The sequence below is a fragment of the Pleurodeles waltl genome, chromosome 8 (assembly GCF_031143425.1).
Source record: "Pleurodeles waltl isolate 20211129_DDA chromosome 8, aPleWal1.hap1.20221129, whole genome shotgun sequence".
In the NCBI taxonomy this organism is placed as follows: domain Eukaryota; kingdom Metazoa; phylum Chordata; class Amphibia; order Caudata; family Salamandridae; genus Pleurodeles; species Pleurodeles waltl.
This window is the reverse complement of record NC_090447.1, coordinates 148,821,010-148,846,908: the sequence shown is the minus strand read 5'-3', so window position 1 is coordinate 148,846,908 and position 25,899 is coordinate 148,821,010. Positions and strand designations below refer to the sequence as shown.

The 25,899-nt window shown below is 44.7% G+C and overlaps 1 protein-coding gene across 2 annotated transcripts in view; it reads left to right on the top strand.

The window, feature by feature from the left end:
• LOC138249824 (disks large homolog 2) overlaps positions 1-25,899 on the top strand; it is a 3,298,389-nt gene that overhangs the window by 1,271,070 nt on the left and 2,001,420 nt on the right. For both annotated transcript variants that reach the window (XM_069203947.1, XM_069203948.1), the window contains exon 3: positions 1,101-1,184. In XM_069203947.1, coding sequence (XP_069060048.1) covers positions 1,101-1,184 — 84 coding nt within the window. The remainder of the gene's footprint in view (positions 1-1,100; positions 1,185-25,899) is intronic.

The following is a 25,899-nucleotide window of genomic DNA, read 5'->3' as shown; positions in this document are numbered from 1 at the left end:
CCTTTGAGCCTCTCAATAACTTATTGCACTACTGAGTAGACACACAAAGACTAAACTTGTGGGTATTTACAAAAGAGTTCCAAAGCATTACTCGCCCGGAAGCAACAGAAAACCACCCAAGCTGAAGACAAAAACTGATGTAATTTCGAGAGTGAGAAAACAACGGCAACACCTTATGATAAATTCGGTACATTGGAAATGATTTCTGGAAAATATTTTCCACGTGGATAACATTTTTTGAAAAAATCACATGCACAAATGCACATTAATTCCTCCCCAAAAGCAGAGATCCTATGCACATACCAAAGCTTTGTTCATTTTACACAATGGCTCAATAAAACTTTATTAGTATTATGTTTTTATCAGCAGTTGTTTTGAGACGAATAAATAGTTGGACACAAAAACGCTTATATTCTCCACATCTGTACATACGGATATTTTATAAAATTACAAACAGTAAAAAACTCATATTTTGTTGCTGTTACCAAACATGTTGCAGAGCCTTTCCCCTGTTGGAAATAAATGCAAATTTACTCCTGTAAAATGCATGAATAAATGCGTTTAGAGGGCAGGAAAGAGAATAAAGCATCCACATATTTGGGAAGGTTAAGGAGGAGTTGGTTTCTTAACAAATAATTGTATAGTTCTCGTAGGGAAATTTTAAACGGCGGCATGTGTAAATGCATATTCCAGCATCATTTACTCATGCAGATTTTCCACCTCCTAGAAAATGTCATTTAAGTAGATTTTTCCAGGTCAGAGTCCTCTTGGAAATCCACGAATGCCATAGTTTTCCAGAAACACTCACGGGAGTCTTTGTGAATTACATAAATCTGAAATGTTTTCTAGCTAGAATTGAAACCCTATGGGGGTAGTTTCCTGACTGTTGCCACCTGAGCATTCTGACTCTTTTCCTGATACTGCATCTCTGCTGTCTCGTGTTCGAAAAGGAAAAGCTCAGGGATGATTTTGTAAAATCAACAAGGCATTCGTGAGAAAAACAAAAGTCATAGCAGAGAGCGTAATTCTGTGATAGAATGCTGTAATGGGAAATATGTATAATAATCGTAATTTTAATGAGTAATTTTGCTTTCTTACAGGCCAGCCCAGCACCTATAATTGTGAATACAGATACTTTGGACACTATTCCATATGTAAGCTACACACCATTTCATGATAACCCAGTAAGTGCCAATTTTACCTTCAAAAAGCCTTACTTTGTAGCTAATGTTGTGTTGCCATATGTTATTTTCTCGGTGTTTCTACAGAACATATTCTGCTAAAGGTACAGTCTTTCATGCATTAAGAAGCTGTGGTTAGCTGAGACTTGCTTGTTCAGCTAGTCTAGCAGTTGTATGCACCTGTATGCAGGACAGGGCCCCGTGCAGGGACACACAACTTTGCCTGTGCACATAGGACATGAACGTCTTACCCGTTGTTTACGATCCACTTCAGGAAACCAGTTCACTATCGATCATTGCCTCCTTTGCTCTCTCGCCTCAATATCTCGATTTGGATGTAACTAAAAGTTGTGTTTTTTCCCGGACATTCATGATGCTTCAGAAATCTATCTATCTATCTATCTATCTATCTATCTATCTATCTATCTATCTATCTATCTATCTATCTATCTATCTATCTATCTATCCACACACACACACACAGTGAGATCATAAGCAGTGCACTCAGCAGTGGAAGTTATACGTGTGTCAGTTACATATAACAGGTGAATTTTCAGTTTTATGTTTTTTAAATTGTTGAGCTTTTTCAGTATATTTCTAAGCCTTTTTTAAAGTATTTTTAAATACTACTACCTTCTTCATGTTTGACTCCACATTACTGTTATGTTTGTTGAGTAAGTTTCCGTGTTTTTTTACTGTAGATAATATTTTATGATAATACATTTGCTGCCAACACTTCTCTGCAGACAACATTTGGCCGGCGTGACAGTGGTGGGTTATTGTTTAGTGGACATTTTTCTGTTTTTTAAAATGTTTGTCTTGCCTGGCTTCCATTGAACCACAGGGGTCAGTGCTGAGGTACACAGAAATCCTGTGGGACTGCGACAGTGCAAAAAATGTTTTTTTTTTTCCTTTTGGCCCTCCAGGGACCTTTGCACAAGTACTATGGTGTCAGGTTACACCTACCCTATCCCCTTCTATATCTTTTTGAAGATATTCTCAGTCCCCGAGTCCGGTAATGACAGCTGCAACATTTTTCTTCTTCTTGTGGTTGCTAATCAGATTGCTCAATCCAGCGGGCCCGATCGCTCAGAATGCACATTCTGATTTTTTTTTTCCTGCAGGAGTTCAGCGGTAACAGATTCGTATAGTTTGATCCTTACTTTCCCTAAAAAAATACACTAAATCACAAAAAGCACGCTTCTGACTTAAGATCTAGCTTTCTGCCAAACTTGGTGTAATGCTGTTCAGCCATTTTTCCTGCTCATTGTCTAGGGCTTCCTATAGAAAAAGTATAGGAAAATAAACTCTTTTGGGACCCTCCTTTTGCCTCAGTGCTCACTTTACGAATCTCCCTAAAACTTTCCAGGAGGGAACCGAGGCAGATGTTTTTTTTCTGTAAAGTCTCATGAAAAAAAAAAAAACTGTAAACTTCGCACTTGTATAGCGCACTACTTACTCGTTAGGGTCTCAAGGCGCTGTAGAACCCCTCCTGGCTTTTCCCTGTGAGGCTCCCACTCCTGGACAGCCCCAGGGTGAAGCTAGGCATCCAAGTGCTGTGAGGGACATTGTGAAAATTAAGCAAGCTATTGCCCAGAGTTACAGAGTGGGACCATTAATTAGATTAGGCACCGAGGAGAGAATTATCTGGTCCAAGGGAATTGAGCTCAAGACCCCCAGAGGTGGGAATTGAACCCTGGTCCCGGGCCAGATCTCTGCATCAGGGTCTGCTGCTCTAACCATTGTGCCACACTTGTTTGAAGATGAAGATTCTTCAAATGGCACAAAAATTATTAATTAAAGAAAAAACATTTTTCCTATGGAAAATCTGACTGATATATACGAAGACAGTAGCTTTGACAAAGACCATATGATGGAAGAGAGTTGTTGTGAAATAAAGCATCTGAATCATCCTCTTGGAGTGCAGTCTTTCTGTGGCACAGGTGGGGACCCTCTGGGGGAACACTGAGGGCCTCATTATGACCCTGGCGGGCGGCGGAGGCCGCCCGCCAGGATCCCGCCCTCCAAATTACCGCGCTGCGGTCAAAAGACCGCGGCGGGTATTACGAGTTTTCCCCTGGGCTGGCGGGCGGTTCCAGTTAAACCGCCCGCCAGCCCAGGGGAAAACGACCTTCCCACGAGGATGCCGGCTCGTAATCGAGCCGGCGGAGTGGGAAGGTGCGACGGGTGCTACTGCACCCGTCGCGTATTTCACTGTCTGCAAGGCAGACAGTGAAATACATTTTGGGGCCCTCTTACGGGGGCCCCTGCCGTGCCCATGCCATTGGCATGGGCACGGCAGGGGCCCCCAGGGGCCCCGCGACCCCCCCTACCGCCATCCTGTTCATGGCGGCTTTCCCGCCATGAACTGGATGGCGGCAGGGGGGGTCAGAATCCTCATGGCTGCGGAGCGCGCTCCGCAGCCATGAGGATTCCAATGAGCAGCGGAAAGTCAGCGGGAGACCGCTGACTTTCCGCTTCTGACCGCGGCTGAACCGCCGCGGTCAGAATGCTCATTGGAGCACCGCCAGCCTGTCGGCGGTGCTCCCGTGGTCGGTGGCCCTGGCGGCCACCGGCCGCCAGGGTCAGAATGACCCTCTGAGTCTTATGTGTTGGTGGTAATGGCATGCATGACACAACTCAGTCTGGTGCAACACCTGCACCTTGGTGGTGTTTGGGACGCATTTAGTAGCAGCCTCCAACTTCGGTAGGAATGACATTATTCCGGAGACTCCTGTTGTGCTCTTTTGTTGCCCTTGATTGACCCAACAAAATGTGAGAAGAAAAAGTTATTTTACATTGAAAATGTATTACAACATCTAATTCCTCATAATAATGTAACACCAATACTGCATTAGCGCCTTAAAATTCCTGAACATAGGGACCTCAATTTCCCTTAGTATTACATCTGGGGCATTTAATGTGGATAATGGGTATATTTTATAAGGGTAGATGGAGCTCACGGAGTCTTACTCTGAGGAATTCTGTGGAGTAACATAAAAACTCCACCGATTCTGAAGAGTTCCTCCCACCTGCACACATATGGAACTTGCTTGGAGTAAACAAGACCAAGTCACCTCATTAAAGAAACTTATCTGAGGTTTTGACATGAGGCTGCATGGTGGGGAAGTTCTTTTCATTGGAAACTTCAGCTCCACTTCCAGCTCTGACCCCGATATCTATCACAGAGCACCAAAGACACAGCAGCAGCATTACTCCCACCATCTCTGTCCACAGCTCCCCTAACCTGCTGCCACCCTTCAGCTGTGACTTCTCCAGGAGGCCGCTACACACCGATGCTCACCGCTGCAACAGGCGCTCCTCTTTCATGCCCAGTCCTACACGTCCCACCCTTAATTCCAGCTTCTAGTTTTGAGAATAAACAAATTACAGCTCCCGGCATACTCTGGGACTACTGTTCCTGGTGCACACTGCAAATACTGTTTGCAAACTCATCAGGCCCCAACCACTGCCTACAGGTCCTAGGAGTGCAAAGGTTGTGCTACTTCACTCCCATTGCCCCCTGGAATAAGGAAGACATGTGCAGTGAACCCCCAAAGTAAGCATAACCCTCAATAGCAGCTCGAACTCTACATGTACTCAGCGCAGAGGCACCATGAAGAGTGGAATCACCCTCTATTGTAGATTTTTGATTCAATATTTTGTGATGGGAGTCTTGTGGCTTCTTCGCAGCACTATGAGATTTGTGGCTGTGTGTCCTCGGGTTGTCTGGACCCCGGGGGCATGGCACATGAATTATAAGAAGCACAGTGAATGGTGTGCAGGGGGCACAATACAGAACAGTTCAATGTATCAGCAAGTTGATTACATTTGTGGTTGCTGAATTTCATGCATTTTGAATCGAGGTTCTGGCATCTGGGGTTTCACATTATAGAAACGTTTGCCACTTACCTTAGTCATCCTAGAGGGGTAAATGCGGCCTGCACAGCCATATGTGAATTTTGCGCATAACACCTTCTTTGCTGTGCTCTGTTTTAAGTCATTGTGCTGAGGTTGCCATGAATCTCTTTTATGAACTTGGGTTCTGGAGTTGGTAATGAACCTGCCTTATTTTTTGCTGGATCACCTATGACTACCCCTGCACCCTCAGCTATCCTCTGTCCCAGGATCCGACTTTAGAGTACTCTCCATGAGGGCAATGCAGCTGGCCAGCCAATCGAGAAAAAAAATTTCAGCACTCTTTATTTTTAGGAGCACGAGGTAGCTACTTTTCCTTTGCAAAGCCAAAGCTCTAATTTCTTGTTAAATGATTTCCTGCAAAACAATGTTTGTACTGTGTGGTAAAGCTCTTCCATCTATTGGAGCTCGAGTCCAAGTGCAGGCCGATGTGCTTAATTTCCACAGTCCAAACAGTAACATGCAATCCTTCGGTTTACAGCAGAGGCAGGGTGAGGACAACGGCATTGGATGCTGGTAAACTCCGCCACACAACGGATTGGATTGCAGAGCGGCAAAACTCCTCAAACTCCGCCGGCTGAGCGGAGTTTACCACCCACACCTAACATTTTGTTTAATCTACTGGGGGTAAGATGAAGCATTTAGCTGATAAAAAATATCAAGAGTTGGAAAGTTGCTCCTTTGAAAACTGAGAAACCAAAGCTAAAACATTCTTTCCAGTTTCACAGCTGTTCATTAATTCCTATACAAAATAGCCATTTTCCCAAAATATCATTCCCTGCTTTCACTGATTCTGTTTGTAGCTCTTTATAGCAGACATCTAGTTACACATTTTGTTATTTATGAACCCAGTTTGCAGAATTAGTTGCATCAACTCTGGACAGATTAGAGAAGGCGAGATACAACTGCTGGTAATGAAAAATGTTGTCACCCCTGATTTGGAATCTCCCTTGTACATAATAGGGACCACAGTCTTAGTCAGGGTAAGTCACAACACAATCCAAATTAACCTGTGCCCACCCTTGGTAGCTTGGTACTGAGCAGTCAGACTTACCTTAGTAAAGTATTTGTGCAATAACTTAAATAATAACACAGTGAAAACACCACAAAAAGACACCACACAGGTTTAGGAAAATACAGTATATTTATCTGAATAAAATACTGTTTAAACAATAAAAATCCAATGTACACAAGCAGAGTTATGATTTTTTCAAAGATTAAATCCCACTAAAGTGCTTAGGAAGACAATAGCTCCAACTGGGGCTATCACGGCATCGGTGACGGAGTAGTTCCCAATAATCCGATGCCACGGGTGCAGGTCACAGAGTCACACAGATCCCCAAGTGCAGTACTTTTTGAAAATGAAGAAACAAAGACGGCGCACAGAGTCAGGGAGATGAGGCATCGCTGGGGCGGTGTGGCGTCAGTCCCTTACGGAGTCCAGGGAGATGAGGCGGCAGTGCCACACTACAGGGCAGGTGGAGGTGAGGTGTTGGTTACATCCAGTTGCAGGGGAAATGGCTGAGGTGTCGGTGGCGTCACGTCGGTAACTTGTGACCTGGCTGGGTCGATGGATCCAGTTGGTCAATACGTGATGTGTCGACTTCGCAGTGTCACGATAACCGTGGGTGATGTCAGTGGTGTCACGGCAACGTCGGGCTTGCATTGCAGGCCGCGGTCATTGCGTGCAGTGATGTCCATGGAGCAGGCTGCGGCATCAGTGCTGGCGTCTCTAAAGTCATTCCAGGCGTTGCTGAAGTGGGAAAACTGGCTAAAAGCCAGTAGATGAAGTCTTTGCTGCCCCTGAGACTTCTGAACAGGAGGCAAGCTCAATCCAAGACCTTGGAGAGCATTCTTGAGGAAGGCACAGTCCTTCCAGCACAGTCACAGACCAGCAGGCAGCAGGGCAACAAGCCGGGCAGCAGTTCATCTCAGCAAAGCAATCCAGATGAGTCCTTTGGGCAGCCAGACAGTTCTTCTGACCAAGTTCATCGATAGATCCAGAAGTGTCTGATGTGGTGGGGCCGGAGACCCAGTTTAGATACCCAAAAATGCCTTTGAAGTGGGGGAAACTTCAAAGAGTGGTTTTGAAGTGCAAAGGTTCCTCTTTCAGCCCAGTCCTGTCTGCCAGGATCCCTGTGGGGGTTATCAATCCTGTTAGAAATGGGGTCTCTAGTTTGCAAATGTATTCACCTTTGTTCAAGTAGGGACCACAATCCTAGTCAGGGTAAGTTACACACAATCCAAATTATCCTGTGCCCACCCTCTGGTAGCTTGGCACTGAGCAGTCAGGCTTAACTTAGAAGGCAATGTGTAAGTATTTGTGCAATAAATCATGCAATAACACAGTGAAAACACCACTAAAATACACCACCCAGGTTTTAGAAAAATATATATTATTGTGGTTAAATTAAGGTCAAGACGCTAAAGATTCAATAAGCACAAGTTGAAAAATCACTTTTGAAAGATTAAGAAGAGTCTTAGGGCCAGATGTAGCAATTTCCGAATTTGCGATTCGGAAATTGCGAGTCGGTGCGACTCGCAATTTCCGAATCGCAAATTCGGATGCAGAACGGTGTCTCAGACACCATCTGCAAATCGCTATGGGGTCGCAAAGACACACCTCATTAATATTAATGAGGTGGGTCGAATTTTGCGACCCCATATCGATTCCCTGCACTCACAGGGATGGTGGCCTGCTGGAGACAGCAGACCTCCATGTCTGTGACTGCTTTTTAAATAAAGCTGTTTTTTGGGTTTTTTGTATTGCAGCCCGTTTTCCTTAAAGGAAAACGAGTTGCAATACAAAAAAAATAATGAAACCATTTGGTTTCGTTTTTTCAGAGTAGGTAGTGGTCCACTGGACCACTGCCTGCTCTTAAAAAACATTTTTGGCAACATTCACAAAGGGGAAGGGGTCCCATGGGGACCCCTTCCCTTTTGCAAATGGGTTACCACCAGTGTGATACTGGTGGTAACTGCGAATTGCTTTGTGACCGCCTTTGTGGTCACAAAGCAATTTAGCATCGCGGTGCGAGTTCCAAATAGGAAGGGGACACCCCTTCCTATTTGCGAGTCGCATTCACAGTACCGAATCGCAAAATGTGAATGAGCATTGCGATGCGCATTTTGCATGGCGTAAACTGCGATTTTCGCAGTTTGCACCATGCAAAATGCTACCTACATCTGCCCCTTAGTTCTTAAAAATCAACAGCAGTCTCTTGTTTGCACAAAGTACCTGGTGTGCAATGCACAGAGACTGAAAAGGAGGAGATGCGTGAAAAATGAGGTGTGTGTTGGATTTTCCGACAAGGCACAGATCATGCGTCAGTTCTTTCCACACTGCAAGGGGCTTTGTGTCGATTTCCGGTGTGGTCTTGGATCCTCACTGCGACGCAGGGTTCTTTTGACGCCCAGGGACAATACAGGGAAAATCCTGTGCGAGCAGGGAGAAGTCACACGCGTTGCATTGATCTGGTATGGCAATGTGTTGAATTTTTTGTCACATGGCAGGCGCTGCGTTGATTCTTCACTCAGGAAGTCGGGCTGTGTCATTCTGGCTCAGCTGTGCGTCGATCAAGTAAGGCTGTGCGTTAAATTTCCGATTGCAACGCAGGCACTGCATTGATCTTCTCTCGGGAAGTCGGGCTGAGTCGTTCCAGTTTGGCTGTACGGCGATTTTCTTGTTGCAGGGCAAGCTGTGCGTCATTTCCGGCAGGCTGTGCATCAATTTTCAGCACACAGGGAGTTTCTTCAAGAGATGAAGGCCCTCATTATGACCTTGGCAGCCAGGTGACCGCCACACCAGCGATGGCGGTAGTACCTTCACCAGGCCGGCGGTAATGACCACCAAATAATGACCCTGGGAGTGATCCCTCCCATAGACAGCCAATGTACCACACCAACCGCCAGCGCGGTATGTTGACTGAACACGGCGTTAGCCACCTACAGGCAGGCAGAAGACAAGGATTTTCCCACCATATTATGACATAGCCCACCACCAGGATTTCTGGGGCGGTAGCACCGCCACCAAAATCCTGGCGGAAACACATCCTATAAAAGGAGACACTCACCTCCAGGGACACAGAGGAGTCCGCAGCTGCCATGGAACCTGAACTGCAAGTGTTCCCTATTCTGTACCACGGCATGGCCGTCCTGGAGCACCAACAACGATAAAGACAATGATGGTGAGTACAGCCGCCTAGCACAAAAAGGAGGGAGGGGAGAGTGACGCACACACGCACAACACACACCATACACACACACACACTACATAGCCAGAACCAGCTGCAGAGTAAATCGACTGTAACAGGACCCAGGAGCAAAGAAAGTCAGGACACATACCTCTGTTCCAACCGCTGTAATCCTGTTGGATGAAGTGCCTAAATCCAAAAAATACGGAACTGCATTTTTACATGCAGGCCCAATGGCCAGTCCAAAGTCTGTAATGCCCACAGGGCAAAGTCCAAGCCCCAACCTGACTCCTGACAACACTGGGACTCCACTGTTCAGGGGCATCATGTTAGAAAGGGGCAGGCACCTCAGAGGGCATAGGGGTTCTTTTTATTGGGAGGGGGCTCCTTGGCCTCTGGTTCTGGCGGAGGCACCTTGGCCTCTGGTTCTGGTGGGGACTCCTTGCCCTCTAGTTCTGGCGGAGGCACCTTGGCCTCTGGTTCTGGTGGGGACTCCTTGCCCACTGGTTCTGGAGGGGGCTCCTTACTGATTGGTTCTGGATGTGGCTCCTTGGCCTTTGTTTTGGGATGAGTCTCCTTGGCCTTTGGTTTTGGAGGTGGCTCCATGGTTTTGGTTGTCTGTTTGAGAGGGGGCATCACTTTAGCCCTCTGTTTTGGGGGAGGAGGAATGTTCTTGGGGTGGGGGGTGGTGTCGCACTAATGTGCCCCTTAGTGGCAGCTGGAGACTTTGGGGGTGGAACAGGGTCAGACTGGGTGCTGGAGGTACTTGGCTGGGGGGGTGGGACCTTCCTCTTACGGGCAGGATGGGGAAGGCGAGGGGAAGAGGTCAAGAAGGGAAAGAAAAATCTTCTTAGGGCCAATGGGGCAAGATGTGGGAGGAGGGATGGGAGTGGAGGTAGAGGGAGTGGTTGTAGGAGGAGGAGGTGTGCTGGATGTAGGTGCAGGTGCATGGACAGTGTACGTGTGTGAGATGGATGGCTCTTGGGGGTCTGAGTGCGAGCGTTTGTGTTTCTTTGGTGGGGGCAGACAGGGTGGGGGAGGTCAAACAGGACGTGTGGATGGATGTTGTAGTGGTGTCTGCAAGTGAGGTGGGTCCGCTGCATGAGGTGGGGATGGTGGTGGTGTTGACTGCGCATGTGGTGTGTGGTGTGCATGTCTGCGGGTCTGCTGTTGTGGTGACTGTGGGTAAGGGTATGCAGGTGGCAGGTTCAGGGACTGTTGATGCAGTGCATGTAGGTGTGAGTGCAGATGTGACTGTGAGGGAAGAGAAGGAGGGGGAGACAGTGGATGATGTTGTGTATGCATCTGTGTGTTAGCTGTGTGAGTGCTTGTGGACTGAATTGTGGTGCCTGTGTTTGTCTGTGCGAGTCTTGTGTGATGTTTTGTGTGCATGCTGGTCAGAATGTGTGTGTGGGACAGGTTTGGGGTGAGGAGACTGGGACAGGGAAGTGGTAGTTGGAGGGGGGCAGAAGAAACAGGGACACTGGCTGCCATCAGTGAAGAGGCCAGAGCCTGAAACAATCTCTGTAGGGCCGTCAAGCCACCGTGAATGCCGTCCAGGAAGGCATTGCATTCCTGTATCTGGGATTCCAGCCACTGGATGGCATTCACTTTGGTTGACTGCCCTACAGAGATGGATCTCAGGAGATCAATAGCCTCCTCAGTGAGGGCAGCAGGGCTGACTGGGTCAGGGGCTGAGGTGCCTGGGGTGAAGGAGATGCCCACCCTCCTGGTTGAGCGGGCATGGGCAACTCGGTGGGGGGCTACTGGGAGGGTGGTGCTGGTATGTGGGGTGGTGGTAGAACCTGGCGCCGGGGTGATCCCAGAGGTGGTCCGCCACCACCAGGGAGCTCCCATCAGAGGAGGAGTCAGAGTCAGTGATATCAGCTCCTGAACCCGCCATGGTGCTCCCCTCGCCCTCCGTACCACTGGTCCCCTCGGCGTCGGTGGACTCTGCCTCCTGGGTCCCGTGGGCTACAGCTCCCACACTCACCAGTGCCCATGCTCCTTTGCCAGATGATGCTAATGCACACATGGACAGGATGACAAAAGGAGATGGGGGAGAAAGAAAGGGAGCAGAGGGTCAATCACAGCACCAACAGCACAGATGGCATACACATCACTGTCACACACTGAGACTGAGAATGGGCAGTATGGACCACACTGGCATACCACTGGCTAAGTACCACCGCAGGTAGGAGCCAAACACTGCCATCTGCCTACCACGGAAAGCCAGCTACCTAGCTAACAAAAACATGCATTTCACCCAATTAACCTAAGCTGGACCATGCAGCAATGTCTAAACTAGCATATTGGGTCATCCGCTGACTAGTACCCTGCACCCAAATCCCATGCCAGGCAACAGAGGTGGTTGTCAAATACACTGTACTCTGCAGTGATGACCTCAAGCGCCCATCAAGCTTTGGGTAGGCCACTGCCAGTATGCGGGCCATCAGGGAGGTCAGGTTCCGACGGGCACCCCTCCCTCTTTTGGAGGCCTTCCAAAGCTAGGCCTCTGCGGTCTTCCAGGCCCAGCGTTTCAGGTCCTCCCACCATTTCCTGCAGTGAGTGCTCTGCCTGCTATAGACCCCCAGAGTCTGCACGTCCTTGGCGATGGCACGCCACAACCCCTTCTTCTGATGGGTGCTGACCTGCAGAGGAAACACAAACAGAGGGACACCATGAACCAGACAATCCAGCCCATCAAACATATGGCCTACAAACTGCATTTGCCCCTCATCAGGCACATACATGACCCGTACCTCTGCAATAACACTGCCACCAGCCATTACTCCCCCAAATGACACACTGCCAGCACACACACACACACATCTCCATGCAGCCATGTGGCATGCAACGTACCCATGGTGTACTCACCTGTTGGTCTGGAGGCCCATACAACTGCCCATAGAGGGGTAGGACCCCATCCACAAGCCACTCCAACACCTCCGACGTGAAGGCTGGGGCCCTTTCCCTTGTTGCGCGGGCCATGACAGGTTCCAGACACAGGCACACGAAGTAGAGATGTCGTCCTGTGGAAAGTCAGGAATCAAGTGAAGTGGTAGAAAGAAAATGGCGGTCACGTCCGCAGCGGTGAACACCGTCACCGCCAGCATTGATCATCATTGGTTCCCATACTCTATAGAGGCCCATGTTTGCCAATGAGGAATTGCACGGCGGTGCAGTCCGCCTCCTGCCATGACAGGAATGCCGGCGGAGTGATGTCACGTCCACCTGTCCCTGCATACAGGACAGGCGGTTGCCATTTTATACTGCTAGTACACATGTACAGATTTAAACGTGTGTCATTATAGTTGAATGTACACATCTATACAATTCCATTGTTCTACATACAAGCATGCTCTGTGTACACTGCTGTAGTGTGTTCATAGTTCCTCTTGTCACTCCCTTCTTACTTTTGGACCCTTTAGGTACCAACCACTATGGAGGAATAGGAGGAGGAGGCAAGCACCTGTGTACAAACCCCTTGTAGACTTGGCTACACTGGAGTACAGGCAAATCATACTCACCTATCGTCTGGACAGGGACACAGTCACAGAGCTGTGTGCAAACTGGAGCCTGATCTGCTACCTGCTATCCGTTGCACAACAGTACCCCCTCTTGTGCAGGCACTGTCAGTGCTCCATTTCCTGGCAACTGGCTCTTTCCAGGTGATAGTAGGCTTGGCTGCAGGAATGTCACAGCCAGTGTTCTCTACTATGCTTGCAAGGGTTTTGGCAGCCTTGCTCAAACACATGCAGCTACATCGCATTCCCCCAGGTAGATGAATTACCCACTGTGAAGGCTGGATTCAATGTAATGGGACATATACCACATGTTATTGGGGCCATTGGCGGGACCCATATTGCCTTGGTCCCACCCCAGGGCCAATGAACAAGTGTACAGGAATAGGAAGAGTTTCCACTAATTCATTGTCCAGATGGTGTGTCTTGCTGACCAGTACATCTCCCATGTCACTGCCAAGTATCCTGGGTCAGTGCATGATGCCTTTGTCCTGAAGAATAGCAGCGTCCCACAGCTGATGGCACAACTACAGAGGCACAGAGTGTGGCTTATAGGTGAGCCTGAGTCCCCATTCAATGTATGTCAGTGTATGCCTTTAGGAGTCATACCCCATGCCATTGTGCAGGGCTAATGTGTGTCCCTGACTTCTTGCAGGTGATTCCGGCTACCCAAACCTGTCCTGGCTCCTGTGGGTTTTTTGTTCCGGCCAATGGTATCTTGTTTAATATTTCGGTGGCCATATCCACCGCAGCGGTGTTCACCGCCAATGGTTTACCGCCGATGAATGTCGGCTGTGGTGATTCGTGGGTCATATTTGGAGAGAGTAGTATTGGTGGGGTAACTGTGGATGGTAGTACCAACAGTTTATCACGTTCAGTGGTTCTGGTGGATTTGTGGTTGTGGCTGTTTTCTGTCGGTTTTGTATGTATGTGTCATAATCTGGCGGACGGATGTCCGTCTCTGCGGCAGTATGCTGGCGGAAGTCAGTGCGGCGGTATTTGGTATTTACCACCAAGGTCATAATGAGGGACAAATTATTTTTGGCCCTGAGACTTCAGAAAACAGGAGGCAAGCTCAATCCAAGCCCTTAGACAGTACTTCTCAGCAAAGTCAGAGGCCAGCAAGGCAGCAGGGCAACAGCAAGGTAGCAGTCCTTCACGGCAAAGCAGTCCAGGTGAGTCCTTTGGGCAACCAGGCAGTTCCTCTTGACAAGTTGCAGAATCTGGTCCAGAAGTGTCTGAGTTGGCGTAGTCAGAGACCCAGTTTATATACCCAAAAATGCCTTTGAAGTGGGGGAGACTTCAAAGAGTGGTTTTGAAGTGCACAAGGTCCCCTTTCAGTACAATTCTGTCTGCCAGGGTCCCAGTAGGGAGCTGGCCACTGGTCTTTGAAATGTAATTGTCAGGCCCTCCACCCTCCCAGCCCAGGAAGACCCATTCAGTATGCACATGAGTGCAGGTGTGACTGAGTATCCTGTGTTTGTGGTTGTTTGGGTGGAATGCACAAGGGAGCTATCAACCAGCCCAGCTAGTCATGGATTGGAGACAGGCTGTAAGGTACAGATCGATTTGAGTGCAGAGAAATGCCCACTTTCTAAAAGTGGCATTTCTAAAATAGTATTTTGAAATCCAATCTCACCAATAAACAGGATTTTCTATTACCATTCTTGTCATACTAAACATGACCTGCTACCCCTTTCTGATCGGAATCTACCACTCAAACAGTATATGAGGGTACCCCTAATGCTAACCTATGAAAGGAGCAGGCCTCACAGTAGTGGAAAACGAATTTAGGGGTTTTCCACTACCAGGACATATAAAACACACAGGTATATGTCCTGACCTTTACCTACATATCACCCTGCCCTCTGAGGTACCTAGGGCCTACCATAGAGGTGGAGTTTAAGACTTGGCAAGTACTTTTAATTTAAATGGCAAGTCGAAGTGTCACCAAGGGCTTGGACTGATCTTGCCTCCTGTTGTCTTCCTGTCTTTGATGGCCCTGAGACTTCAACAACAGGAGGATTCTTCTCAAGCAGGAATGCACAACAAAGTCCAGTCTTTGTCCCCTTTCACAGGCAGAAGCAGCAACTGCAGGACAGCCCAACAAAGCACAGCCACAGGAAGGGGCAGCACTTCTCCTCAGCTCTTCTCCTTGGCAGAGGTTCCTCTTGATTCCAGACGTGATCTGATTTTTAGGGGTTTTGGGTGCTCTTCTTATACCCCTTTCTGCCTTTGAAGTAGGCCTACTTCAAAGGAAAGTCTCTCTTGTTTGTAAGATCCTGCCTTGCCCAGGCCAGGCCCTAGACACACACCAAGGGGTTGGAGACTGCATTTTGTGAGGGCAGGCACAGCCCTTTCAGGTGTAAGTGACCACTCCTCCCCTCCCTTCAGCCCAGATGGCTCTTCAGGATATGCAAGCTACACCCCAGCTCCCTTTGTGTTACTGTTTAGAGGAGAGGTGCAAACAGCCCAACTGTCAAACTGACCCAAACAGGGAATCCACAGACAAGCAGAGTCACAGAATGGTTTAAGCAAGAAAATGCCTGCTAAAAGTGGCATTTTCAAACACACAATCTAAAAACCAACTCCACTAAAAGATGTATGTTTAAATTGTAAGTACAGAGACCCCAAACTCCACATGTCTCTCTGCTCCCAAAGGAAAATCTACGCTTTAATCATATATAAGGGCAGCCCCCATGTTAACCTATGAGAGAGATAGGCCTAGACAGTGAAAAACTAATTTGGCAGTATTTCACTGTCAGGACATGTAAAACACCTAAGTACATGTCCCACCTTTAACATACATTGCACCCTGCCCATGGGGCTACATAGGGCCTACCTTAGACGTACCTTACATGTATAAAAAGGGAAGGTTTAGGCCTGGCAATGGGTACACTTGCCAAGTCGAATTGGCATTTTAAAACTGCACACACAGACACTGCAGTGGCAGGTCTGAGCCATGTTTAAAGGGCTACTATTGTGGGTGGCACAGCCAGTGCTGCAGGCCCACTAGTAGCATTTGATTTACAGGCCCTTGGCACCCCTAGTGCACTGTACTAGGGACTTACTAGTAAATCAAATATGCCAATCATGGAAAGCCAAGGATAATTAAAAATACCTTTATGCATGTTTAGAGGTAATACTTTATTGGTGACGGCACGAGGTAGGGTTAAAAACAAGTCAATAGTGTAACAATGATCTCAATGATCAGTGAGATCACATATTTTTGAGTGTTTTCCATTTTAATCTGTAAACTTGCAAGTTATCTGTTGTTAATCATGTATTCCAAAGTATTGTACTGATTTGTATAAAAGGGCCTGTCTGTGAACAGGCATTTGAGAAAAACCGTAGAGGCAGGTCATGCTGGCCTGAGGTGCAGTCTGCAGTGTTTTCCTCCCTGTTGCAAAATCGTGGTCATTTCCAAGTGATGAAAGCATATTCGTTGACCTTGTAACAAAAGACATAGGCATTCATCATGACTGACATTATATATGTGTCATTCTAGGACTATGTTTGCCTTCCCACAGTACTTGTAACATAAAAATGTTTTCACAGTTATAGTTCAAAAGATCAAATAAATCTTGATTTACGCCCAAAATAACATTATTCAAATTTGATGAGGTGTGGTTCACACAATTGTATTTAGAAACATAACATAACAGAGATAACAGTGGTGAAAAATCAGATTGCTTCATATTTTGCTCCAGGGCAGTTGTTTGTGTAATGTAGTCGGGGCTGAATTTGGAGCAAAACCATTTTGTACCATCCCTAATATGCAAGCAGCAAATTACCTTAGAATGGACTGTGTTATACTCTATATGTGTTTTATAGATGTAGGATGTGATAATAGAATGTGGTGAGAAGATTCCACTTGCCTTGCCTCGCGATCGCTAGCGTTGCTCCATAGGCAATTGGAGCTGCTGGATGGGAGCGAGAGATGGCTGTTTGACTTACGATGGGTATTTGAATAAACATCCTCCTGGTGTTCATTTCATCCTCGCTTGTGTTGTGACTACAACAGGCTGCTATGTTTTCATACATAGCACACTTCCCCTACACTGGCCACACTCCATGCGTGTTAGGAAATTTCCCTGTCGTGTCTGCCAGCGCGCGGACAATCCTGGCCAACACCCCATGGTTTTGCCTAATACAAGCATATGAATGAAATAACAGTGGGTCTCTTATTGACGTCCCACATGTTGTAAGTAGGGCAGCCGCGGGGTACAGCAAACGAGGGCCAGAGATGGCAAATTGTTTTGACAGCGTGACTCAGAGAATGTGTATTTATTGAAAGACAAACAGACTGAAATGAATGACTAAATCTTCATGGCTTCCCCTAATTAATGAGCCACCACACGGATGCGTGCACGCTTCGGGCACGTGTTTAAAGGCAGTATTTAATCAAGCAACAGGGTATATTTACAAAGACGTAACAACCATTGAAAACAAGAGCTGAGAGGCCACCATCTGTAAACCGCCACTTTTATATAAAGGGCTTCTCCATTTATTTATTCAGTGCACGCTGAGCTTTGCAAGTATAACATGTTTTATTGGCTTACCGGTCCTATGTGAAATGTGTTTTGTGGAATACATAGAAAGTAAATTCGATACCATATAAACAAGTTTAAGTGACCCCACACTGAAGCTCGCAAGAAACCACCTCACCGTATCTGAGACCAAATTACACACTATCCATTGATTTAAAGTCTCACGAGCCTAGCACTGCATTTATCAATGTCATTTAATCCTGCCTTGCAAAGGGGCCTTTCAATAGAATCTCGGAAACATGCCACCATTTCTCCCCCGACGTTTTCAAGTATTGAAGGACTGCATGTCAGCAGGGCAGCGTGGGGATATTTCTACTCCTATAGAACAAGCACTGAGTCCTGGAAATGAATTAAAATGAACATAATTCGGGGTTACATTTAATAAATGGATTTAGTGTGGAAAATGCCCTACACTACCGCAAATTACCTAGGGGCTAATGGTGTTGATGTGCCACAATGTTCTCTGACTGCAAATGTAGTTGTGGGAACAAGACATATAACACCAGAGCTCACAAAATGGCCGCCAGGGAAGTGGTGTAGCTAGCCCGACCAATGAATTACGGACACACAGGCTCAGATTTGTTCCAAATCAATTTCGATTTGCATCATGGAGGTCTGCAGCAGATGGCATACCTCTGTTCTAGAAATCGCTTTGCAGTTTGGCTGTTATTGTAACAATTTCTACTAAAAGATGAAGCAATGACATAAATGAACCAAATGGTAGGGAATCTATGAAGAGCTGTCATTGGGTGAACGACAATACTCCATGATTGCCACAGCCAAGTTCATGATCTAACAAGGAATTCATGACTACGAACCGCCACTGAGCAATAATTCAATTCATAATCGTGAAGCCTCCACAATTATTTTAAATAACATGTTAAAGACTGGGCAATAAATCACCTAAGGCAACTTCTACAAATAATTCGACATTTTTCTTTCATTTTCTATCTACAAACCTTAACGTAACTCGAGCTGTTTACTTGCTATAAAACTCTCCTTAGCACTGACCTTAACCCAACGCCTAAATTTGGCCACAACCTCTTTCCCTAACACTACAAACGTCTATTTCTATTCTTTAACACCAATCCCATTTCCAAGACTTACTCTAACCCTGCCCCTTTCCCTAACACTCACCTCTTGAGTTACTCTTTTGCTTACCCCAACGCTATTAATCCTACAATCCCATAATCCAAACTTAATCCTAAACCCAACCCTAACCTTAACCTTTACTGCAGCCCTCATGGGTAGCCCACTAAATCACTTACAAAGCCATCATCTAAACCTGAAAGTACCCTAATGACTAATCTTTACAGAACTGAAATTTTAGCTTTTTATAACAATGCGTCCACATCATCTTTCATGGTATCCAAAACGTGGTGTGTGAACGTTCTGAATTGTCTTTTTTTTGTTGGGGATTATTTGATAAGGCGTTTTTTGTCATGACATTTATCACAAGATATTCTAACAAAAACACAATGGAGGTAATCCGCAATAGGCCTCTTGGAGAATGGTTTGTGCTGGCTGTTGATAGAAGCAATCCAAGGTATGCTTACTTTCTGCCAAATGATTGCAAAGAAGCCAAAACCACTCTGGTGGTCTGGCAAATCCCATCATTAATGTGCGCAATGCTGTTTAGCTCTAGCTGGCTGTTTCCTACAGTTTTTGCAAAGAACCTTTGTAACAGTTAATTTGGCTGCTTGTGCTCTATCTAATCCAGTTTAGGCCCAAAGAATTAGGGGCTATAAGTACTATTTACTGGTCACAAAGTACTGGTCACAATTTGCATTCCATTTTTTTCTACAAAGAATCTTAAGAACTGACCTGTTTATCAATAGGTCAGTTTTTAAAATTTCTTAATTTCTGTAGGTTGGATTCCAGTCTGCCTCATGCATAATATTGAGGTAGGATGCAAATTCTGACTCATGACAAGGGGCTCCATCACAGGTACAGTGACCTCTTGGTGCCAGCAGACCACCCTGTCTCTGATTTCTTGTTAATAAAGCAAATGTTTTTAAATGCAACCCATTTATCTCAAAGGAAACGGGACTGTGTTTTAAAAAAAAAACGTTTTTTTGTATTTGTCTAAAGTTTGTTTAAGTGGAGGCAGTGATCTCCTGGTCCGCTGATACAGTTTTTTTTACTTTCAAAACGGGGAATCGGTCACAAGGGCAACCTTTCTCTTTTGTAAATGTGTTATCCACCTCCTTTGAGGTGTCAGTAAAAAAATCAATGTTTTGCGCCTCAATTTTGATTGCAAAATACTGATACATCAGATACTGTTTCATTACTTGGAAGGGACATGTACTGCATGCCCCTTCCAGTTACAAAATAAGTATTCATTCAGAATCTCATTTTAGGAGTTGGAAAAAGTTTACCGACTCCTAAAATGGGATTAAGGAAGTAAGAAAAACTTTTTAATGGCAGCACATGATGAATCAAAGCATTTCCCACTGTTGCAATGCTTTGTACACCTGGGCCTTGGTATCAATGCCCCTAACTGTTACTTTATGCAGTAATACAGGCTGGTGTGATTGAAACATGAGGTTTGCGTTTCTGGCATGTTTCACTCAACAATTCAAGGAAACAGTCCTGTTCAAGGTTAAAGGCTTTGGCAAGATGCAGAGTCTGGTGGGTCATTGGACTAAAGCATCTACTGCAGGGTCTGTGTTTTTTAAATTTTCCAATTTTTGTCGAAACATAAAAACAGAGAAAGTCACATGTCATGGTGTAGTATGAAAAGCGTAGAGTGGTATCTCAAATACATTAATTATGCAGATTCACAGCCATACGCTTCCACCTTCACCACATCATTCATCGTAATTGCAGATGATTAAGTATTTACCAGCAATAATTAACACAAGAAGCCATACAAAGTCAACAAGTCTAACATGCACATTATGTCACAGAAGTTATGTGTCATGGATCTCTCGAGTCTCTTTACACTAGCTTTGTGAAAACCGAAGGTGTTAGATATTCATCTTAGCATGGTTATTAGTTTGGTGGGGTCGTTGCTCCCGCTTCATTGTTTTCAGTAGGGCTACATAAGAAGGTTTGTAGTGGCCCCCAAATTTTCTGGGTCTCGAAGACAGAGGTTGCAGTTCAGCATATGTTTCACTTCTGGTATTGCAGACAGCGAGATCTTGTTGTCAGTCTTGAGGTTTGTGTGCGCTCTCCCAGCATAACATTATTCTCCATTTTGCCAAACGAAAGGTCTACGAAGCCACAATGGAATGGCCTTGATATAGCCCAATAAAACAATCAGTGGTCTTAATTCAATACAACACTCTGTTATTTCTAATTCAGTACCAACCACATCCCTCCAAAATATCTGTATGGCCTGGAATGTCCACAGTAAAAGGAGCAAATCAGAATGTTATTGGCTACACCAGAACAATAATGTGACCCATTATCATCATTTTTCAGGTATGGAATATACGCACCGGATAATAAGATGTCACAACTTGTGCAGATGATTCATGGAAACTAAATAAGTGTTTATGCAATAGTATTCCCAATGAGTCTTCAAGAGTGTTTCTCCTAGATCTCTTTCTCAAGTCAGTCGACCATGGTCTCTCTGCTGTGTCTTAAGTGAAGCACAGGCTGTATACTGACAAAATACTCAGCGGTTAGTGTCGGTAGACCTAAATAACTTAGTCAAGGGACTAAAATCTACAGGTTCTTCCGGGAATTCCAGAGAAACGTTCTCAGACTGTGTGCGTCAATCTAGTGTATGGAAACAAGTCAAGTGGAAATGTGCTTTCAGAAATGCTGGTAAATATAGAAACAAGAAACCCAGCCTCTGGGCAAATCCCACCCTGTATGATCAAGGATCACACTGTTGATACTTTTACACTTTTAGCGAGACCTGGCTGTCAATACAGTGTTAGAAATGATGTATTCGATTGCAATTTTTAAAATGGATAATTGAACATAATTCAAATGTTTGACCTGTTAAATATGTTCAATACTGCCATAATTATAGAATACTTGTGAGAAAATATGTTAATCACTCTGAATGTCCCTTTTTTGTGAACACACGGCGCGACACAGCACTGCAAATTGGGAAGACCATTACATTACATTACATACACAAACTCAACATGCACACAGAATGTCAGTACAAGGGCCTGGGTGTCACACGTAAGCTAAAGTTTACATGAGTGGGGTTGGTAGGCCCCACTCCTACTGAAACAGGAAAAAGGTCTGATCAGTATTACAATCCACAAAAGCATTGGTATTCTGCCAGCACTGCTTAATGTCAACAGCAACAAACCAAGACCCTGACAGTAGTGCTTTGTAAAGAAAGAGGACACGTTTGATCCCTTCCAGGTCAGAGACTAGGTTCTTTACCGTGGTCAAGCCTAGACCTCAGTGTGCACACTAGATTAGTGTGCCAGCTAGTCCAACAAAAACTCAGAATACCCGTTTCACATGCAGTTGGGTCACTCAGAGCAGGGTGCATGCCCATTTACCAATGCAGGGGATATTTCCACCACAACATGTAAGTGATGTGATTGGCTCAGTGTGAGGGACTACAAGATTTCGCACACATCTGGTGATTACTGGTGTTGTGGGTGACTCAGGGTGCTCTATGTAGTAAATATCTGGGCAAAAGTGAATTGCGTTGTATGCGAAATGGGTTGTTGGACATGTCTGAAGGTGCAGAGTTCTGTTAGTGGTGACAATATGTGTAAATATAGTTGGCTGACACTGAGCACTGGGGAAGTACTATTGTAAATAGTTGAGAGTCAGTGAAAAGTATTGTTTGACTATGGAGTTTTTTCTATTGAGTAAGGAACTATCCATAAATTACGTATTGAATTGGTGACTGGGTGAGTTGTAAACCAAATAATTGGCTGTGGTTAATACCATAGTGGATGAGTAGTTCTGGGCGAGTGAGAAAGTGAGTGTTTAACTGGGTTGAATGTAGGCATTGGTAAAATTTTAATTACACAGGATTAATCTGAGCAGTTACTCTTGTGATGCATAATTACCGAAGATTACATCCTTTTGCGTAATTTAAAGTAATTTGGGGCATAAATGTCACCCAAGAGCACAGGAACAGAGTGGCTGCTGCTGTTTCTGTTTGTTTGCATTTATGCTGCTATCTTAGCAAAAAATGTATCCTCAGGTTCATTTTGGACCCAATGGTGCACTTTGCACCAGGAAAATTGCGCTAAATGCAGGGTTATGCTCATCTCAGAATTCCACGTAATGTTGGTGTAGTTTTGTTTAATTACGCAACAGTAAATTGCACAAATTACGCTCACCCCTAGTTGAATTTTTTGTAAGTGTGGCATTGGTTAAGATGTGTAGTAAGTCATGGTGCAAAAGACATAATGAACTCTGGGATGCGTGGGGTTAGCTTTTGCTTGACTTTGTAACCTTTTATTATCTGGACACATCCAAAATTTGTTGTTACACACCCCCTAAAGGGCATCTACGTAATCCATTCCTATAGTTATTTTGTAGAACCAGAAAAAATATCACCCATTAGGTGCATTTATTGTACATACCCCCACTCACAGATGTAGTTCATATTCCTATGGTATTCACTTACATGCTTAATCTCCAGGAGTGGCTATATGATCTGCAGCACTTCCTGTTAATTTTTCTCATGATATGTTTTCCACTTTTCCTATGGACGAAAGGCTTTTTTGATCGTTCAGTGTTTACAAAAATCAAGTGAGATGATGTGAGTGAGACAGGAATATTCCTGTGTCTGTGCATAATCTGTGCATATAATCTTGGCACTGTGCTTCCTGCCTCTATAGCTGGCCTTAGGTACACTGTGACTCATAGTTCAGGTATCAATGCAACGTTAGGATGTAGGAGATATCTCCATTCTTAGTGTTATATGTTCTCTTGCAATATATAAATAAACTATTAAAGTAGAAGCAAAGACAAATAGTGGTGGGCCTGATTATTATACACACAACTGATTAAAAAGAGACTGATGGTGTTTTTACCTGTCAGAATCCCTCTGTGGTTGAGTGTAGAAAGACCAACAGTAAAAAATGCACATTCTGGATGAACAATGTATGACAGAAACTATGCTAATCAAACATCTTTTCTTTAGATGAACATCTGGAAATCCCAACTACACGAAGAATCTAACAACTTTGTTATTTTTCTGTGAAGATTGCAATCCTTAGACCAGCGTGGAAATTTTAAAGCGCACATTTTATATTTGTAGCGCCAATTTTTTGTGGTTTAATAGATGAACCAGCTGAGTGTACTCTTTTACTCCCGCGGACCTACAACAGAAAGTGTGTGTTATGTACATGCAGCAAAGATTTGAGAATGTAGGATGCTGTTTGTAGAATGTTGTTATTGCTAGTGCTGGTGACTGACAGTAGGTTTGAAGCTACGACAGTTGGATGACCGTCGTGGTTTTGGATGGCTGTGAGGACGCCGGTGCTGACGAGATTTATTCTGAATAACATTTCCAGCTCTCATTCTCCTGGTGGGAGTGATTTATTCTTCATGCTACGACACAACATAATTTGGCGACAAGTTGGTCAGCACCGATTGCCGAATCTATGCGTTTACGTCATTTTACGGCTGCCATTAAGTCCTCACCTGTCAAACTTTGCCACATTGTGTTAACCGGTGCGGTAAGATGTTGTCACATTATGCGCACCGATTATTAAGGATTTGAGGTGATTGTGAGCCCGATTTTTGTCGTGGTATGGTGCTCGCTCTGAGTGACTATCGTTGGCATTTGTTGTGGACAGCGTGTGTGGAGCGCACGTTTTGGTCATCGTCGTTACATGTCATTTGTAAGAAGTTCCATCGGCCATAGATTTCCTTTGGATGAACACGTCCTAACAACAAGTTCCACCAGCTCTAGAATTCATGTCAGACCACGTTGTAAGCCATCTTACGAGTACATACGGCTTGGAATTTACACAGTGACTGGCACACTTTCCCCCTGCACTATTAATGTTAGTAAAGGCGTATTTACAGTCATAGGCACACTTTCTTCTGCCTATCGAATGATTGTGTAAATGCATTACTGTGTCAGCGATAGACACGCTTTTATTGCTACTAAATAGTAGTAACATTTGTGCTGTAATTCTACTGTTTCATTAGTACGCTAAGTTAGATTTTTTTAGTCTCAAAGGTACGTTTCAGTGTAACTTATTCATTTAGATTTCATTTATTAATTTAGTAAATATGCAGACTGCTAATTTGCCACTACCTTTTCTTGTAGAGCCAGGTGTGCCTAGGTTAAAGAGGCCTCATTGGTTTAAAACTTTTGAAAGTTACTTGGTGGCCATAGATGGAGAGAACTTCTCAGCTGTAAGGAGAAAGGCAAATTTATATAATTGTCTTTGGCCAGAAGGTCAAAGAATTTTTGATCATCAACTGCAGTTATTTCCTTCATCATCATCTATACAGTGGGATGTGTTCATGAAGCAGTTAAAAGGCTTGAAAATCATTTTAAAGATGATTTTAGGATTATTGTAGAAAGGCATACATTTTTTACAAGCTGAAGCAGTTTCAGCCTGAAGCTGTTTACAATTTCTTAGCAGAGTTAAGGATTTTAGCTTCCACTTGTGAGTTTGAAGGCTCGTTAGATCAATATTTAAGAGACCAATGAGCAGTTAATTGTTTTGACAACAGAATTCAAGAAAAAAATCTATGTTGTAGAAACCCCACATATGTGAAACATTGGAGATTGCAAGAGAAATTGAACGTTCTCGTATGGCTTCTAGAGAGGTAAGTAAAACTAACATGGCTCAAACTGAAAAAGGTAGCTGTGCTTAAAAACGAAAATTAAAAAAATGATTTGGTTGTACAAAAGTGAAAATGGATTCATTATATGATGTTCTTGGGAAACATGATCTCATTTTTCAAGACAAATTGGGAATGGTGAAGCGTTTTGAACATAAAATTATTCTGAAACCTGATGCTGTCCCTGTTGTTCACAAAGTCTGGAATGTTCCGTTAAGCATTAAGGGAGAGTTGAAGAAGCACGTTAAAGGACTCTGTGATGATGGTGTCATCGAACCTATTGACTCGTCACAATGGATTTCATCTATTGTGGCGGCATTTAAAAAAACGGCGATCTTGTGTTGATTTGAGGTCACTTAATAAGAACATTCAAGTTGACTGTTTTCCATTACCCAGAATTCAAGACATGTTGGCACAGCTGGGGGGGTATGAAGATCTTTTCTACCATTGATTTAAAGGCAGCTTATCATCAAGTGGAACTTAGCAGGGAGTCTCGTTCTCTCACAGCATTTGTTATGCCTTTCGGAGCGTTTGTTTTTTTATGCATGCCATTTGGATTGGCTTCGGCAGCATCTGTTTTCCAAAAACTGATGTATCACTTGCTTGGTGATAATAAAGCAGTGTTGGCCTATCAAGATGATATTTTAATAGGTTCTGATTCAGTGGAAGAGCATTTATGTAAATTGGATTTAATTTTGAGTATGTTGAGAAACCATGGTATCACTGTAAAAAAGGATAAGTGTAAATTTATGATGGACACAGTAGAATATCTAGGTTATGTAATTTCAGC